At 40.5% G+C, this 17,550-nt stretch overlaps 2 protein-coding genes across 4 annotated transcripts; both read right to left on the bottom strand.

Moving 5' to 3' along the window:
* Positions 1–725: 725 nt before the first annotated feature.
* LOC146968144 (nucleolar transcription factor 1-like) lies at positions 726–3,788 on the bottom strand. Its single transcript, XM_085761123.1, has 7 exons — positions 3,664–3,788; positions 3,498–3,568; positions 3,210–3,385; positions 2,318–2,380; positions 1,402–1,473; positions 1,137–1,205; positions 726–1,025 (listed from the first exon to the last, which is right to left on the bottom strand). The coding sequence occupies exons 2-7, from the start codon at positions 3,529–3,531 to the stop codon at positions 978–980; spliced, it is 462 nt and encodes a 153-aa protein (XP_085617249.1). The 5' UTR covers positions 3,532–3,568; positions 3,664–3,788; the 3' UTR covers positions 726–977.
* A 597-nt stretch (positions 3,789–4,385) lies between these two features.
* On the bottom strand, positions 4,386–16,664 carry slc4a1b (solute carrier family 4 member 1b (Diego blood group)). 3 transcript variants are annotated; one of them, XM_085761301.1, is made up of 18 exons: positions 16,559–16,664; positions 13,335–13,381; positions 11,597–11,777; positions 11,142–11,277; positions 10,532–10,604; positions 9,998–10,040; positions 9,680–9,864; positions 8,548–8,758; positions 8,235–8,438; positions 8,004–8,152; positions 7,646–7,840; positions 7,285–7,533; positions 7,081–7,170; positions 6,830–6,996; positions 6,477–6,718; positions 6,128–6,297; positions 5,567–5,740; positions 4,386–5,404 (listed from the first exon to the last, which is right to left on the bottom strand). In XM_085761301.1, the coding sequence occupies exons 1-18, from the start codon at positions 16,644–16,646 to the stop codon at positions 5,324–5,326; spliced, it is 2,685 nt and encodes an 894-aa protein (XP_085617427.1). In that variant the 5' UTR covers positions 16,647–16,664; the 3' UTR covers positions 4,386–5,323. The 3 variants fall into 3 exon arrangements, with proteins under 3 accessions (XP_085617427.1, XP_085617429.1, XP_085617428.1); XM_085761303.1 differs by lacking the exon at positions 16,559–16,664 and adding an exon at positions 16,076–16,110; XM_085761302.1 differs by having other exon boundaries at positions 5,194–5,404; positions 8,554–8,758; positions 16,559–16,663.
* Positions 16,665–17,550: the final 886 nt, after the last annotated feature.

Raw genomic sequence — 17,550 nt, 5'->3', positions numbered from 1 at the left:
ATTGAACAAAGTGCATTTTACCATGACAACTGCATGTACGGAAGTGAATAAAAAAAATATCAAACTGCACAAAATGGAAACCAACAAAACGATATGTTTGACTTCTAATGCATCTCTGCATTCAGAGCATATTCACAAAAGTGAATAAATATCAAATTGCACAAAATAAAGACCCACAAAACAAAACAAAACAAGATTCACTGCATTCAGGCCACATTAATAAGAAACTGAGGAGGACCATTACAACTGCATGTGTTCACGTGAGGCGTGCCTTTCAATACAAGTTATTAAAAAAAAAAAAAAAAGACATGTCCAACATCAGATGTGCATTAAATATTATTTACTTTTTTGACCAGCTGTCCGCGACCCATCCAGAACGGGTCCGCGACCCACTTTTGGGTCCCGACCCACCAGTTGAGAACCACTGCTTTATATAGCACAAGTTTATTACAAACGTCCATTCTTTGTTGGGTTTACACAGAAGCAAATGAAAACATTAAGAAAAGTTAAAGGGAAATTCTTTTATTATTCAACCATTTAAAACGACAATAGTAGGCAACCTCTTAAATATTCTTTTTCATCAACCAATAAAAAAAAAAATACAAGTGGCTACAAGCCACACAGCTTTTTCTCAGAAATAATGTATGCATTGCATATAACTATTTAGAAGCAGAAGTGGAATACCTGCAGACTACTACAAAAATAAAGTTGTCTCATTTGGTGGACTTGGTTCATCAACATATCAGAACATTGATATGGGAATACACACCATGTAAACACAGCAGATGAAATAACAGTCTGCAAACAGTAGGAAACATTGAGTGAAAACTATTAAAATCTGTTTCTATATTAGCTTCTTAATCTGAACAACGTCAGTTGTGGTTATTTTGGCATCAAAATCACCTACTGAGGCAAATGTCCATCTGGTCTGGACATGACATGTGTTTGAGATTTATGCAGTCCAGCTTATCCACCATCTAATATATGTCAAACATGATGTCCCCGTCGTCTTCCTCCGCCTCGCCCTGTGGATCAACAGTTGATTTCTTTAAAAAATAAAAATAAAAATAAAACATCTGGATGGATGTACTGTTTTATAGCTGAATACAAAAGTACATGAAATTGAGTTTTCTAACCTTGTGCAACTCCTGACTGACCTCTTCCTCCTCACTGCTGCTGTACTCTATCTCGTCATCTTCTGAATCCTGTGGACAGAGTTTGTAAAGCCTGAGTACACCGTGTAGAATATTTCTTATGACTTAACACCACTGACTACTTCCTAATGAGCATCTACTGCTCATCACTGTAAGACAGGCCATATTATCAGAGGGGTATCCACACATCATATCAAGTAGATGTTATTGAGAATTAGTGTGTTACTTCATCAGTAGTTCACATTACCGATGGCAAGTTCAAGGCTGGTTTCTCACTGACACCAGTTCCCATTTCTTTAGCATCAAGGCGCAAAAGTTTCTGCAAAGAAAAGTATACTGTGAATTTAAGACAATAATGATAACCCAGGGCTTACATTTTCAACTATGAAGCAACAGCTAACCTAACACACTGAAAATGTGTTCCTTGGACTTGACACCTGTGCAGAAACCTTATATTCTTTTCATTTTATTTTATTTTTTATGCCCCTCTCCTTTACGACCGATAGCAACTGTGATCTTCTAAATGACCCACATTTAGATTCATTCAGCTTGACTGAGTACTGCTTAAACTGATTTTTACCACAACCCATAATAGTATGAAACAGTCTATATCAAGCAGATTGTGTGTGTGTGTGTGTGTGTGTGTGTGTGTGTGTGTGTGTGTGTGTGTGTCCATACCACTTCACAGCGCACTCTGCACTGCCTCTTCTGTTTGTCAGTCAATTTTTGCAAATGTTTGCTGCTCACTGACCTGGTCCATCTTTGGAAAAGTCAAGTTAATATATGACAATCCATAGAACTTGCGTGTGTGTGTGTGTGGATGTGTCTTACTTAGGAAGCTTGGCAGGGCGACCCACAAAAACGTCAGTAGACTGGTCAACCTGGGTCAACGAGAGGTCTCACATCAATATATCTATTTATGATTTAGAACCAGTATGACATAATTGCTACCAAATTCCGTTACAATGAATAAGAATATTATAGTATGTATCTTGGGAATGGATCACATAAATAGTACATTTCACTTCATAACTAGCACTGGTTGGTAAGATACGTTTCATCTGAGGAGACATCCTCCTTCTTATTTGGAGTAATACTTCTTATGTTATTTAATACTATGTTCTTTTGTTGTTTGAAGTCATTCTCGTTTAGGATCTGCTTACCTCGCTCTGAAGGCCATTTTCAGCTTCATCAATAAGCTCTGTGAGGGACCGAAACTTGCGCATCTGAGAGCCAAAAGCACACAGGATATTACACTTAACTAAATTCATTGTCTTCATGGTTATTTGGCCCAGTATTAGTATAGTGCACTGTTCCCTCTAAGGTGTTTTACTGTGCACTTGCACACTGCTCCCCACCTCTTTGCCCAGAAGACAAAAAAAGTTGCACACACAAATATCCCCGACTAGTTTACTGTTTATTTCTCCCTAATGTGCGCTTCGAATTGTGAAATTTATGACCTTAACCGTGGTCTGTAGTGCAACTACGATTTAAGTTTTTGCTTGAGAATTATTATTACTGTTAATATCAAGAATGCTTCTGCGCCAAGAGTTGATGACACCAACTTGATGTTAGTTATTTTTTTCATATTGTTCATATGGCAATAAATGCAAAATATGTTTTGCCAAAACAATATTGTATTTTGTTATCATTAACTGTAACTGACCTAGATATGGAGTAGCCTAGGCAATGTTGTCAAAATAATCTGTTATTAATCATTATAGTAATAGCCAATTGTATTGATATCTGGAGTTGGAGAGGTGAGGCCATAGCACCAGCATGTGAGCGTACTGTGTATGCTTGAGCTTTTGAGTTGAATTTCTGCTCAGGAGTTCTGAAAATTAGAGGGAACATTAGTATAGTGATCTTATAAAAGTCACTGGCTGGGATAAACCAGATAACAACTTAACTTTAATGATACTGGAGCCCCAAAAGAGCAAATTTTAATAAAGACCAATGCACGCTTATGATGAAAAAGGGAATTAATTCCTGGAACCAGCAGACATTTTAAATTGTGACGTCTTCTAAATGAAATATGCAGGCTATGCAGTTCACCTTCAGCAAGATCTCTCTCCACTTTTCTTTGCATGCCTCAGGAGAGAAAGGAGGGAAAGCAACCTTGGTCCAGTCCATAACAGCCAGGGTCTTGCTGTAAGAACACACACTGGAACGTCTGGGGATGCTTTCTTTCATTGCGGCGAAAAGCTTCCGGAGGTTTTCTTGGCTCCAGTCTGTCGTCAGAGCACAAGGACAGAAAAGTCAGCCAAATAACTGCGATTGATCAAACTGTCATTGTTATGAGAGTGTATCTGATAGCAGAAATTATGTTTGAATTACACCCACCAGAGTTTTCAGCCTCTGATTCGGGTCCACTCATTTCTCCAATATAATGTGTTTCTTGGTTAAGGAATCAGCTGGACACAAATTCAGAAGATGCTCAAGTCAACCGACCTACCTCCTGATACAACATGAGGAAGTTAGCTAAGATACAGAGCTTTAGTTACCTCACCGACGTGACAAATTAGCAACGACTAAAAACGAGTAAAAGAAAAGTTATATTCACAATCTGCCCTTGTTACTGTCACTTTTCCCTACAGAATAAAAACACTACACAGTTTCACAACGTGGTTGGTTTGTGTATCTCTCTCTTCAGCTGGCGACGTTCCTCGGAGGCAAGTCCTCGTTCATATAGGAGCCAATCAGATACAAGGAAAGAGAAACGTCACGTAAAACAGCCAATGGGATTCACGCTTCTTTTCCTTCTTTGTGGTAATTAGTGGAATGGCGAACTTCACAAACCTGGATCCAGAGCGCCTCCTATTGATCCGGAGTGTGTAGGATCTTACTGATTAGATGTATGAAACCATATTTTGTAGGACTCCTTCTGCCCTTTTAACCCCACTCAATTGTCTCTATCAGTTATAAGGTGCTACCTTAAAAATATACATATGTTATTTCAAAATAACTAAGACTAGCCTAGTTGAAAATGCATAGTCAATGTGAATCATTGCATTGCTGATTTATAGAAGCTTAGTGGTTTGGACAAGTTTTCAAGACAAGACAACTTGTATCAAAATGTATTTTATCAGGTGGTTAAACATTGTGTCATTCACAGAACAGTGGTTGAATATAATCAAATAAATGAACAACATGGCAGGGACTATGGGTTTACCAAAGTCTCACAACCAATTAATAAAAGAGGCAGACATTCACGAAGAAAGACAACAAATGTTTACTTTGGTCAAGTTTTAATCAATCAAACTGTGTCATTGGGGTCAATGTCAACAACAACAATAAGCTGACCAGAAAGCAAAAAGTAGCCTATAAAAGATGGCCACATGTCAGTGAAAGCAGTTTGATGGGTCTTTTGGGAGGTAGTTTTTATTATGTAGAGAGAGAGATGACAAGAAAACAGCAACATCACACACAATATAAATTTCATCAACACACAAAATCCATCCTTTTCTCTCTCAGCTTTGTTGTCCTTTAGATCACCAGTGTTTGCTAAATACACTCTGCTTGCCTCATTGCCATTTAAATCATCCCCCATTCATTCATTCATTCATTCATTTGGATTTTACTCACCTCAAGCTATTGAATACAATGAGTCAGTAGTCACATGTTATGATGACAATACATTCAGTGTGTGATTGCCTGGAAAAACATACTGTTCTGGCTATTAACACTTAAATGCCTTTGACCCAGCATTTCAGTCTCTCAATTTTCTGGTATGAGTGCTGGCATGACTAAAGATTTCATGTGTAAGTGCATTGTCTGATGCATTTATGTATTCATTTTCTGGTAAAAACATGTTGATGTATACATTATCTTTCCAGCTTTAGTAGTATATAAGGCACAATCAATAACACAATCAATAAAACAACACAATAAAAAGAAAGGAATCATCCTGAATGACTGAATGTTGAAAACGCTTCAGGAATGTTTGACCAAGACACTCTTTTTTTTTCTTTTTTTTTTTACAAGATATTAATGCTATCCATATTGATGTTACAAAGATTGAATCTATAGCTGCATTTTGTTTATTTAGAAGAATAAAACAAAACATGTTTGTGCTCAAAAATGAAACATTAATTTGAGCAATAGGTACATATAAAATAAATATAATTTTGTTAAAATAAAACATTTACGGCAGCAGTCATTGAAGATATCTACAATGGCATTTGAGATTCACAGTATACATCCTGTCCTGGCTCCTCCTCAAAAGTCACTTTAGCATCGTCCGCATCCAACTAAAACAGGCACAGAAGAATAAAGTAGAGCATTAGGATACATACAGTTCAGTACACACACAGAGACACGCATATCCTACACAACCTTTTAGGCTCATTACTAAGCGTATTGCATAATGCAGTACCGTATTGAGGACATTCAATTGATATTATATCACTTACACATTTCATTTCCAGCTCAGTGAAGAGACGCCCGGTCATTATCATGCGTAGAGGGATGGTGAGGATGAGTATGAAGGGCAGAGCAAGGGACACTGGGCTGGACTTCACAATCCAGAGAAGTGCAAGACACACTATCTGGATGGCTGTGAACAAGTGCATTCGCCCTGTGCTGACCTGTGATCAAGATACATAAACATAAGGGTTAGACAAATATATTGAATGCGCAACAACAAAACATGGACATACACATGTTTACATAATGAGATAACTGTTTCCCCGAGGTTTTCCATTGTAATAACTCTACTGATGGTTTTCCCATCAGCCTCAGCTGTTGCCTACATTTAGTATTGTGTTTACAACTGTTAGCATGCTAAAACACAAAAATACATTTACCTAACACAACATGTTAGCTTTGTCATCATGAACATACTAGCATGGTAACACTTGCATTTAGCTGAAAACAGCACAGTATCAAACTGAGCTGGTCACATGTCTGTAGATTTGTTTGCCTGCTAATGAAACATAGGGACTCTAGTCACCCTGCAACTATGGGACTCTTACTCGGGTGGCGTAGGGTTCATCGGGGTGGTATTTTTTCGGGATGAGCAGAAGCAGCATACGATCCCACAACTGGATGCCATTTAGCGATGTAACTCCCATGTAGAGGAAGATCCCAAACAAGGCTGACATGGGAATCAGCTTCAGGATCGGCTCCATCAGAATAGACAGACCTCAAAACAAATAGATATTCAGATAAAGGATAGGCTTAGCTACTGTCTTTTAATCAAGAGTGCTGAAAATCAATTAGAGGCTATTCTGAGAGTATAGCAAGATCTACATTGTAAATGATAAACCCGTCTAGACAAACACTTGTGGGACAGACACAAAGATTAGATAAGACAGCACCTACCGACTAGCAAAGCCACTAGAATGCCACTGACCCGCTGCTCAAGCACTTTCTCTATCACAGGTTTGGGTCCTTTGCTCATGACAGTTAGGGCATTGGCGTGGGTGACAGACCGCACCGTGGCAGCGCTAAGCCATGGCACACCAAATATAGCACCGATCCCTCCCATGCCAACTAAAACCAGCAAGTCATAGTGGAAACCAGAACCTTTGACCATCTTCCTCTCTGGTTTACTCACAATCAACCTGTTAACAGGCACATTTGGGCCAAACATTGGTAAGGGGCATGCAAATGTCACATTTCTGAGGTTGAATTCATTCATTCAGGGATTCTGAAGTTGAGAAGTTATGACTCACGTTGTGATCTGAGACTCCAGGAAGATGAGAATGAAGACGAGCAATGCTGGGACACAGCATGCAAACATCAGCCACACGGGGAAAGGCTGGTACTCTCCAAAGGGGTTGATAAGCCAGCCTCTTTTGGCCGGGTTGGAAACCATCAGACCTTTTGGAACAACTAGTTTCTGTGCAGAAAAAAAGTTATGAGTTACTGATGTGTAGGCTATGTATTCAGCCTGTGGCGAGAGGCTTAAAAAACATGGTTCAACCTGAGTGTAGGTATCCTCAATGCTGTAGTCCACGACAATCATGAGAAAAATGGCGATAGGGACACCAAAGTCACCAAGTAAACGTCGCACCTAGCGAGCACAAATCAGGGATGTTACAATTGAAAAACTTAATCTGCTGGCAAAAAATCTACAGGAGAACAGACAATACATTGCCTTTGAAGTACACAATTCCAGCCAACTCACCTTTCCGGGAAGAAATGTCCCGTTTTTGAACTGGCGCAGGAAATAGGCAATGAAGAAACAGCCCAACATGAGGCACATGGAGAGCAGTGCGGTGTTGGGGTAAGGTGGCTTAATAATGTTGACAAGAACAGTTGTATTGCCGGTAGAATTGTCATAGATGATGTCCTCAACCACCCTTGGGTGCCAGGGATTTTCCACAGTGTCATTCAGATGATCATAATTCAGAATCAGAGGATGTGCCTGAAAGGTCTATGAAAGAAAAAACAGATCAAAGAAGATTATAATTCGGTCATGAGCTCTAAAACTACACAAATTCTAATAATGTCAGATGAAATGTGAGAAATGGATAATTATGGTTTACCCTCCCCAGCTTGGCAAAGGTTTCATAGATGAAGATGAGGGAGATGAGTATGGAGAAGATTTCCTGGGTAAAACGTGAGATGAAGCGGACCAGGAAGCTGCCCTCAAAGGCCACGATGACCACCACGATGATGACAAGCCACACTCCGACCCACACTCTCCCAACAATGTACTCAATGTCCTGGGACTTGCAGAACTGAGTGCAGCAAAGTGGGGATGACATTTTGCAAATTTAGTAAGGACCTTAAAGCTACCATATACAGTAACATAACATCAGCATGACCATATAGATGAACAGAAGCTATTAAAACGATCTCCATTTGAATTGAATATGGATATAAGTCAGTATTACAACTTACAGCAAAGAAGGCCTCCTCAAACACTAACAGAGGACCAGAGAAACCAATGACCAGGACGGGCTGAGCAGCAACAAAGCAGAAGATGATTCCCTGGATGCTGGTGGAGATGAGGAGCTCTGGGACCCCCATCATATTCTCCACCTTATCAGCTGAGGTGGGAAAAAATATATAATTACAGAGTCTACTTCATGCAACAGCAATAACATGTCACATACAAATATCAACACGCACCCAGCAGTCCTCCAAAGGTGATGGCAGGAGACAAGGCGGCAAAGTAGATGAAGATGACAGCAGCAAGGACCTGGGCATTGAGAGCATCTGTGAAGTCACTCTTGTAGTGCTGGAAGCGTCTCCTGAAGTCACACATCATCCCGCCAAACGGTCGACCTGTACGGGCCAGGGGGTCTTCAGGAGGAGGCCCAGAAGCTATGGAAACTAGGGGCAAAAGAGTTGAAATCTTATGTGAAAAACATACATTGATAACAGAAAATGACTTGCTTTGTTCCCATGTCTTATATCGTTGCTGTGTGCTGACTGGACCCACCCCTACGAGGTTTAGATTCCAGGAGAAGAGCAGGATCAGAGGACTGGAACCTGTCTTGCAGTAGTTTCTTCTGAAAGCTGATGATGGAACCAAGCATAGCTTCGCTCTGGATCTCCGTAGGCGGGATGACGATGCTGCAGTCCATGAAGTCAGCCATATTGTCCGTCAGCTCTCGGGCACTCTTTGCCTTCAACGCCGACTGATTGAACACCTGAAGTGGAGAGAAGGGAGTTGGATGTGAGGACGGGCTGTTGTAGGGTTAAAGAGATTTTCAAATGGAGGTCATACGTAAGAAAAACTATGTGAGGGTAGCAGCATTCTCAACCAGTTAAAGGGATAGTTCACCCAAAATTGAAATTCCACTCATTATCTACTCACCCTCATGTCGACTAAGGGCTGGGAGAGTTATCCGTGGCTTCTCTGAGTTACAGGGGGTCTTGGCGTAGCAGTGCATGTCCATATAATGCTTGCAAATGGATACCAACTGTCTTTGTAACAAAAAGACACACCAAAAAACACCCAAATACCTCCATGCTGCTCGTATGTAATGTCCGTCTTGTATTGAAGCCCCGAAATGCGAAATTGTCCCGAAAAAAATTAAATAAGTCTATATTTCAAGATTGTTTTGTAGCGGAAGCTTCTTGAAGCTCCTCTTCCCGGTTCGTCAAATTTGGACGAACCAGGGTCTGTCCTCTTCCCACTTCGTCCAAATTTGACGAACCGGGAAGAGGAGCTTAGACCCCCTGTAACTCAGAGAAGCCACGGATAACTCTGAAACTTCTCCCAGCCCTTAGTCGACATGAGGGTGAGTAGATAATGAGTGAAATTTCAATTTTGGGTGAACTATCCCTTTAATGAAAAATAGAGAAGAAAAAGTGCTCTTTGGATAAAAAAGAGGGAAATTACAAGAATAAAAAAAAACTCTGTTACTCAGTCTTAGTGTTTTTAGGGCTGTCTGCAGTGTTGTAGTCAAAAGGCCAAAAATGTCACTAGTGTAAGATGTGACTATTGATATTTGCAGGTGATTGCCTTTTTTAAATGCTGACTGACTCTGTTATGCAACTAAGAGCCATTATAAAGTTCAGTAGTTATGCGTTTTACTCTTGCATCATAGCCAAGCAAGTTTACTCACTTTGTCAGCCATTAGTGCTGCCATAGAGCGGCCAGTCTCATGGTAGTCCATGTCCGTCTTACTGGGGCCAACAAGAACAAAGATGAAGCGTACAGGCACTGGAGACTCCAAGGCCGAGTCCAGCACCACTGCCTCCTTCAGACGCACAAACACAACTGTGGGCTTCTCCAGAAACTCCAAGGCTCCTGTTTCAAAGACAAACAGAAATATTTTGGTCAAAGATACATCAATAAATACGAAAGAGATCAAATGTGCATCCAAGCACATACACACAGCTACTCAAAATACTAAATGAAAACAATGCAAACAGTGGCTCACCTACTAGCACCATGGAAGCCTCAACACGGTCAGATTCATCCGTCTGCAGTGAACAGAGGAAGTGAAGAAGCATCAGACTTTGCCCTTTAGTATCATTATATTTTAAAATAGGACTTTTAAAAGTGAAATGTATTAATCCTGAAATGTTTGAGTTTGTATTTTGGTGCTTTCCCCTCAGAGAAACCTACTTTCTGAGCATTTACAGTTGTGTGCAAATATTGAGTTATGCATAATATCTGCAAACATGGTAAGAATTATGTCACTGACCTCAAAAAGGAATAGGCTACCATCAACTCCAGAAATTTAAATCAGTTAATCCAAATATCTTATTTAATTGATAAAAAATGAGAAAAGAAAAAAAGAAGGGAAGGGAAAATCTATCAAAAAACAGGAGCTATAAATCCCTCACTCCTCTGAATGAGTTTGTAAATGGTCAACTGCCAGGAGTCACTCTCATTTTAAAGGCTCACCTTTGTCATTATCATCTTATGTTAATAAGTACATTCAGTTGGATGATCCCATCAGTGAACTTACCCTTTCTTTGACTGAGAACCTCTGCAGGTCCATCCCACCAGCCAGAGCCTGGCTCTCTGGGTCATCTGACTGGCTGCAGAGAGATAACCAGAGTGGCTGAGTTTGTGTCTGGCAAAGTAATGAATGGCCGAGGCAAACCTGGTCTAAATGTTTAATTCAAACCATAATGTGGGGAAATAACAGGGAAATACTTTTTTTTTTTTAGGGTAGAATATGTTCAAAGGCATGAAAAACAATATAAAACAAAACACTTAATTTACATGTCACATTACAAAAAAAAATACTAATGATTAAAGTAATGAATGCCTTCTCAGCTTTACATCACATTGAGAGTAGGCTATGTGTCTCTTTGGGCATTTTCCAGTGGCCTGAGCGTAACTGAAGTAAACACAGCTCACCTTTAATAAAGCCTGGAGCAGTCAGGGTGGTTACAGGCCATAATAACAGGTTTGATCTCCACAGTAGCTAAGTGCTCTGTTCAACTTTCTCTGTGCATTATGCTGAATTGTTCCCAGCTCACAGGGATCTGTGCACAACAGCATCAGCTAAATGCCTAAATGTAGGTCATTTGTGTTTGAGTCACTGTTGTGTGATGTCTTGGGGGGGATACCTGCGGTTTTGAAGCAGAGCCTTCAGCACGCCTTCCCGGTCTGCAGGCCTGATCTCCTTCTTGTTAACCATCTCGCCGACCATTTTCTCAGCGATGGTGGGAAGGCTCCGCTCCTCACAGTCAAAAATGGTCACACCTTAACAAAGTAACATGTTGGAAGTGGATCAGGGATGATAACACAGAGGAGAGCTGTTTGTGTGTTTTTAGGGTAGTTTCGGAAATAGTGAGAGCTAGAAAGAAGTGCTGAGGGCGCAAGAACCTGCTGCTTTTTAAGGGTTTAATCATGGCTCTCCCATGTTGACATACTGCCAGAGGAAACTTATGGAAACAGCCATTACCTCAGTGGTTACCTTGACAACACCTACTACCTACCTACCACAACCTGAGGAAAATGAAAATCTGATGCTCTGGGATAAAACTCATGCCCTTGTTTTTGGTTGATCCTCCACACTGACCTGTGGCCATGGTGCGTCGCAGCTGGATGAGGCTCTTGAAGGTGAGGTAGGAGATGTGCGTGGACGCCCACACCCCGGACTGAGGGTCGAAGCTCTCCTCGTAGCCCGCCCATCGCCCCGTCTCCTGCCAGTACGTCTCCTGCTTCTGGTCATTCATTAGCTCCCGCAGTTGCACGTACCTCTGAGGGCACAGTCAGACAGTCAGAGAGGTAAAGAGTAGCTGATGTGGACATAACCGTGGGACACAGGCACAAGCATGCTTGTGTCAGTGAGACTAAGTGTGACAGTTCTTCTGCACAGGACAGGTGTGTGTATATTAAAGTTGCACCTCCCACAACTACAGCTTCTGTATGCGGTGAACACATACTGTGGTTTCAGTGGCCACTTCCTACTTGTCACTGTGAGGGAAACATACAAGCAAATATTTGGCTGTGTCGCCCTCTGACCTGAGGAAAAATGTAAATCCTAAGTACAAATAGTCTGTAGATTTACTACATTTGTAACCCACCCCCCATGGTTTTTTGGTTGCTGTAATTGCTCCTCCTGTCACACCAAAAATGTTGTTATTTTTTTTGTGCCAATTTTTGTCTTTTGTCATTGTTCCACCACTGCAGTTCAACAAAGATCCACTATCCAGGCAAATTTAGAGAGAATCTAAAAAAGTCTTAATTTTGGTAGATTGAACTAACTTGGACTGTTGAAGCCTAATGTCATCTTCAGCTCAACTTTAGAAGCAACACTCACGCTTTCAACCAGTATTAGAAGTCTTCTATTAATAATGTCACGTCAAGCCAAACCCAATGGACACTCAGTGACTACTGACAATACGAAGGGTATTTGGAGAATTATGATGGGGCCAACAAAATACCAGTATGGTATTCTAGTTGTTGATTGACTGCTTTGAAATAACCACACTGAACATCCTGAACTTGTGTCATGTAGCTACAAGGGTCACTTCTAGGTAAAGGAAGAAACTAAGGTTGACGGAGTGTCTCTCGCTGTCTCAGATCTGATCAGATAAAGATCAGGTTCATGAAGCTTTTTAAAAAAATTTTTTTTATAATAATATCTTTTTATTGAGAGGTTTTTTTTTTTGATGGGGTTATACATTTAGTTTCAAAGAGAAAAAAAGTGACAGAACAAGTTCAGGACAGGGAGTATCTTATACAGCTCCAAATTCCTTCAATAAATGAATGAATAAATAAATACCTTCCCCGCCTCCACAGTTTATCATCCCCCAAACATTCTCAATCTCATATCCACCCATCTGTTTTTGCTCCCCACAGAGCAAAAACAAGAAAACAGATCAGGTTCATGAAGCATGATTCATAACAAAAACAACACTGATATTCTGGGTGTTGTTTTCCACAGAAGTATCGGCTTTTACGCAAAGCGGCTGTCATTCATAGAATATTTTCAGCAGCATCGATGTGCACATGGAACAATATGATATTGGAGACGTCTTGGTGACACTTTGTCTATAGTTAAACATGGAGGTTGTCCTGGTTCAACAACCAGCGGCTCCAGTGCTCTGGGTCGCTGATAGTTTCCGGCTCGGACATGACTGATTGTTTGTCATGGACGTGTTTGGACTGTCAATATGTGTCGTGTGCCTGAAGTGTGCATGTGTTTATGTGTTTGTGTGTTAGACAGACAGATACGGAGGTGGGGACTACTATCCTGAGACTCGTGTGTGTGTGTGTGTGTGTGTGTGTGTGTGTGTGTGTGTGTGTCTCACCTCACACTCTGCACTGGGGTTGGCGTTGGTGTTGATGTTCCAGGCAGCTGGAGAACAGGCACAATGAAAAAACAGTAATTAATTTGAACTAATTCAGTTTAATACACATGCAGATATTAAATGTGAATATGTTTTTTCCATTTGGGTGGATAATGAGATTCATCTTAACTTTGCTTCTTCAAGGTTTCTGCTACAAAGAATGAATGGAATGAATGAGTGAATGGATTTTTCAATTTTCAGTACACACATCTATTGTTTGGGAAACAGGGATTCAGGTTGTAGCTGGCGGCTGGCTGACTTCAGCCTTGTGTGTACATTTTATCTCAGATTGGACCAGAGCACTGAAGTTTTCTGTCACAACAGATTGAATTATTTACAAAACACAGCTGAGCACAAGGGTGGAAGATTCAGATTAGACTGACTAGACACTGTCTATAGTCCATGTGTTTGTGTGTGTGCACGTGGGTTTGGGGTGTGTACTGCATGCAAGGTCCATGTGTATGTGCATATCTAAAATCATCACGCACAAATTTGCACGTTTTCAAACATACATTAAACCAGTGGTTCCCAACCTTTTTTTGGCTCCTGACCCCATTTTGACATCACACATTTCTGGCGACCACGCCATCAATCAAGATGCACCAGCTCAGATATTTTTAAATGCTGCATTTTATTTTAACTTGATTTATATTTGAGAAAATATTATACAGTTGTTTAAGATTGAGTGTGGTGTTTTTAATCATAATTTAAAAAGAATAATAATTAAGTTAAGTTAAGTTAATATTTTTATTAGTAATTTTTTTTTTATCAATTACTAGACATTTCAGGCGACCCCATTTGAATTCCAGGCGACCCCATGTGGGGCCCCGACCCCAAGGTTGAGAAACACTGCATTAAACATTATGCACATCATGTCATATGGCTGGTAGGGGTATGTACTGTATGCATGCACAGGTGCAATAACAGTTTGGTTTTGCATGTTATGGATCTAATGCACTCAAGAAAAAAAGTTTTTTGTTTTCATAAATGCACATGTGAGAAGAAAATGATACATTCTCAGTCATTAAGGAAACACAACTGCATGATTTTACCTTTGTGTTACACTTTGCACAATAAAGATTTTACACACATATTCAAGATAGGGGCAGAGGAGACCCATCTGTTATTTGTAATATTCAGTGCAGCTTCTCAGTAATGACATGGTCAGTGTGCCACATGCTGTATACCAAATAAGACTGTAATGATCACAGGCCATCTAAATCAGACTCATACGGGTAGTGACAGTCAGCCCCATTAGTGCTGCTGATTGTATTGTATATGTCAATACAGAATGAATGAACAAAAATACATTTGTATGTGGTACATAAAGTATAAAATGTGTGTATTTTCTGTAATCAAAACATATTTTTAGCAGCTTGGGATCTGAGCAGAGCAGCATATACGTATGATGAGGGCGCAACTATTGTATCTCATTTATTGATTTACAGAAATGTGGAGAACATTGTATCTGCAGAGGAGGGGGCTCGGGGGGAGTAGCGTCATCCTAGTCAGCAATTAATGATATCTCATCACCACCGTGGTTTCTGGAGACTATACTGCACTGCTGAGCACAGGGGACAGACACACTCGTCTGGATCTCTTTTTAAGCCACACTGGGCTGATAATTGACATGGTACACGTGGACCATACAGAACGGTACATGCACGCAGTGTGTGCACTGTACACATTAGTGACCCAGATGAGGTCAGAGAGAGGAATGAAACACTTCATGACGCCATCATTCTTGCTTGCTGTAGGTGAATGTACAGCATGGTGCCTTGTAAAGGACACAGGACAAGAAGGACAAACCAGCCAAGAAATGGGCTTTCAAGTTGTCTGTGCACTGTGGACTTTTATATAAAGACTTTAAAGGACAATTGCCTTGCAAGATGGGGATTTTGCTTTGAGTTTGATGATTGACTCAGAATGTACAAACGACTTCTTCAAAGACAGTCGGCGGTGTCCATGGTGTGTCCATGTAGCAGGATAAACTCAAGCCAGATCTGTGCACACTGCAGGATGCATCGGGGAGCACAAAAGTGCAAAAACAAGTCATGTCTATCTGAATGTCCTGATCAAGACTGAAAATCATAGTGTAAAGACACAAAGGAAATTCTTGTGCCAGATGTTGCTCAAATTTTGTATTATTCCAATAATTAAATAAGATTACAACTTTCATTCATCAATATGGCATCAATTGTAAATTTAGTATTGATTGCAAGCTTCTGAACACAGAAATCATGACCAGAAATGTTAATAAAATGTCCTCAGAAATCTCCGTACCTATGCTATGCTATATAAGTGCAAATCAAAAATGAAAACAATAACTCAAGGGCATTCTTACTTCTCTAAGATAATGATGTTGAGTTTTTGCTTAATTAAAGCAAAAGGATGTAGCAGTTTAGGATCAGTGTTTTTTTTTTTTTAGATAACTGAACTATATAAAAATGTTACAGCATGTCCAACTACTTGAGAAGTGGCTGACAGACCTCAGACTGCAGAGGCTCATCACTCAAACACATCAGCCCTACTTTGAATTCTCCTGAAGTTACATCATTAAAACCTTGCAATTAAGCTATGAAGATTATAGCACTGCAGCCAGACTATGAAGTGTGCAGTTTTGCTTCCATATTTTTCATGCTACAGAGTTATAGCTTTACTTGTAGTTATTGCATAACTGTCGCACAAAAGGTGACACTTACCTCCTGCAGGTACACACAGCAGTGACAAGTGACTGACCCCCGGAATGGCAAAAAAGCATGACTTTATAAACACCGGCTCTTTTAAGGTTGCCCGTCGTTGTAGGTGTGTGCTGCCTTATGATGGGTGGGACTGACACATGCAAAGACACACACACACACACACACACACACACACACACACACACACACACACACACACACACACACACACACACACACACACACACACACACACACACACACACACACACACACACACACACACACACACACACGTGCACAATAATTCTCCCTAAAACATACAACCACCAGAGCGATGCGTTCTGGTCTCACCCATAATATTGACAGTAAATACAGGGACATGGTATGTGCAGGAAACCAGTCACACTGTGTCATTATCCAACCAGCATCTTATCATATTTAATGTCTGTGTTTGGAGGACAACAGAGGCTCGGGCTGCAGTGCCGGGACCTGTCTGCTCACCTTCAACATCATCCGGGTGGAGAGTGAAAGTTTGTTTGAAGTCGGCTTTCGTCCGCTTTCTATCCTCTCCTGTCATGGTGGTCAACATCTTCGCCTGGAAGTGAGGCCTGAGACGTGACAAGAAAGACGAAGACAAGTTTGTTTTTACTATTAGCATTATTTTATTTTTTTTGCATTATTAATCACTTGTATAGGCAGACAGAGAGTTACAGTGACTCACCCTGTGAAAGGGATGTAAAAGGAGCTCTCCTCCCCATCATTGCTCTGTCAGAATGAAAAGACCCTCAACAATTATTGTATTATTATTTTAAACACTTAAGTATTTCCTTAGGATTAGTTTCATTCATTCTGACTTTAGGTTCACGGTGTGGATGAAATTCCAGTCCATCCTGGATCCTGCTTTGCCCTTATACCCAACACTGATCAAACCCTCTTCCTCCATCACATGGAGAAAGTCCTACTTTTCCTCAGTTGTCAAGTTTATTCCTGGTTGCCTGTATTTGGCTACCAGGGTATTATTACTATTATTATTGGCATTAGCATCATGAAAGTATAAAATACATTATGCGTCCAGGCTATGTCACATTTAACAACCCATGCAGCTTGACTTGTCTTTTTATCTGCTGCCCACATCTTTCAAAATCCACAGGCTTGATATGTTTCAAAAACTCAGCTAGACATAAAAATATGCAACTATGGTCACAGATTGAAAATGCACTTTTGTCTGCGGAAAATGTAAAACGTAATCCTTTGTAATGTTTGCATGTGTGTTTTCACTTACAGCCCCGTGCACCAGGTCAGATGCCATTGTGTGTCTCTGGTTGATAGGTCAGCAGTAAAGGCAGTTACCTGTTACACATAGCAACATGTCATCCATCCTTAAAGTCAGCCAACAAAAGGTGAAGTCATAGACGACAAAGTTACACACTTTTCTCAGTTCACAGAGTCAAACTGTCTGACACAACTTCAACACACAACACACTGTTTCCCAT

The sequence above is a fragment of the Trachurus japonicus genome, chromosome 19 (assembly GCF_045865225.1).
Source record: "Trachurus japonicus isolate A0001 chromosome 19, Traja_1.0".
In the NCBI taxonomy this organism is placed as follows: Eukaryota; Metazoa; Chordata; class Actinopteri; order Carangiformes; family Carangidae; genus Trachurus; species Trachurus japonicus.
The sequence above is the reverse complement of the archived record's forward strand: the minus strand, read 5'-3'. Positions and strand labels throughout refer to the sequence as shown.

Bases quoted from the DNA above. Each gene is read 5' to 3' on its own strand.
- LOC146968144 (XM_085761123.1), bottom strand. From the start codon at position 3,531: ATGAGTGGACCCGAATCAGAGGCTGAAAACTCTG. The intron at 1,474-2,317 runs GTAAGCAGATCC...TTTTCTTTGCAG, and splicing joins AAAATGGCCTTCAGAGCGAG to AAACTTTTGCGCCTTGATGC. The intron at 1,026-1,136 runs GTTAGAAAACTC...GTTGATCCACAG, and splicing joins TCAGTCAGGAGTTGCACAAG to GGCGAGGCGGAGGAAGACGA.
- slc4a1b (XM_085761301.1), bottom strand. From the start codon at position 16,646: ATGTTGACCACCATGACAGGAGAGGATAGAAAGCGGACGAAAGCCGAC. The intron at 9,865-9,997 runs GTGAGCCACTGT...TCTTTGAAACAG, and splicing joins GGCTTCCATGGTGCTAGTAG to GAGCCTTGGAGTTTCTGGAG. The intron at 8,759-9,679 runs GTGAGTAAACTT...TCTCCACTTCAG, and splicing joins CAGCACTAATGGCTGACAAA to GTGTTCAATCAGTCGGCGTT.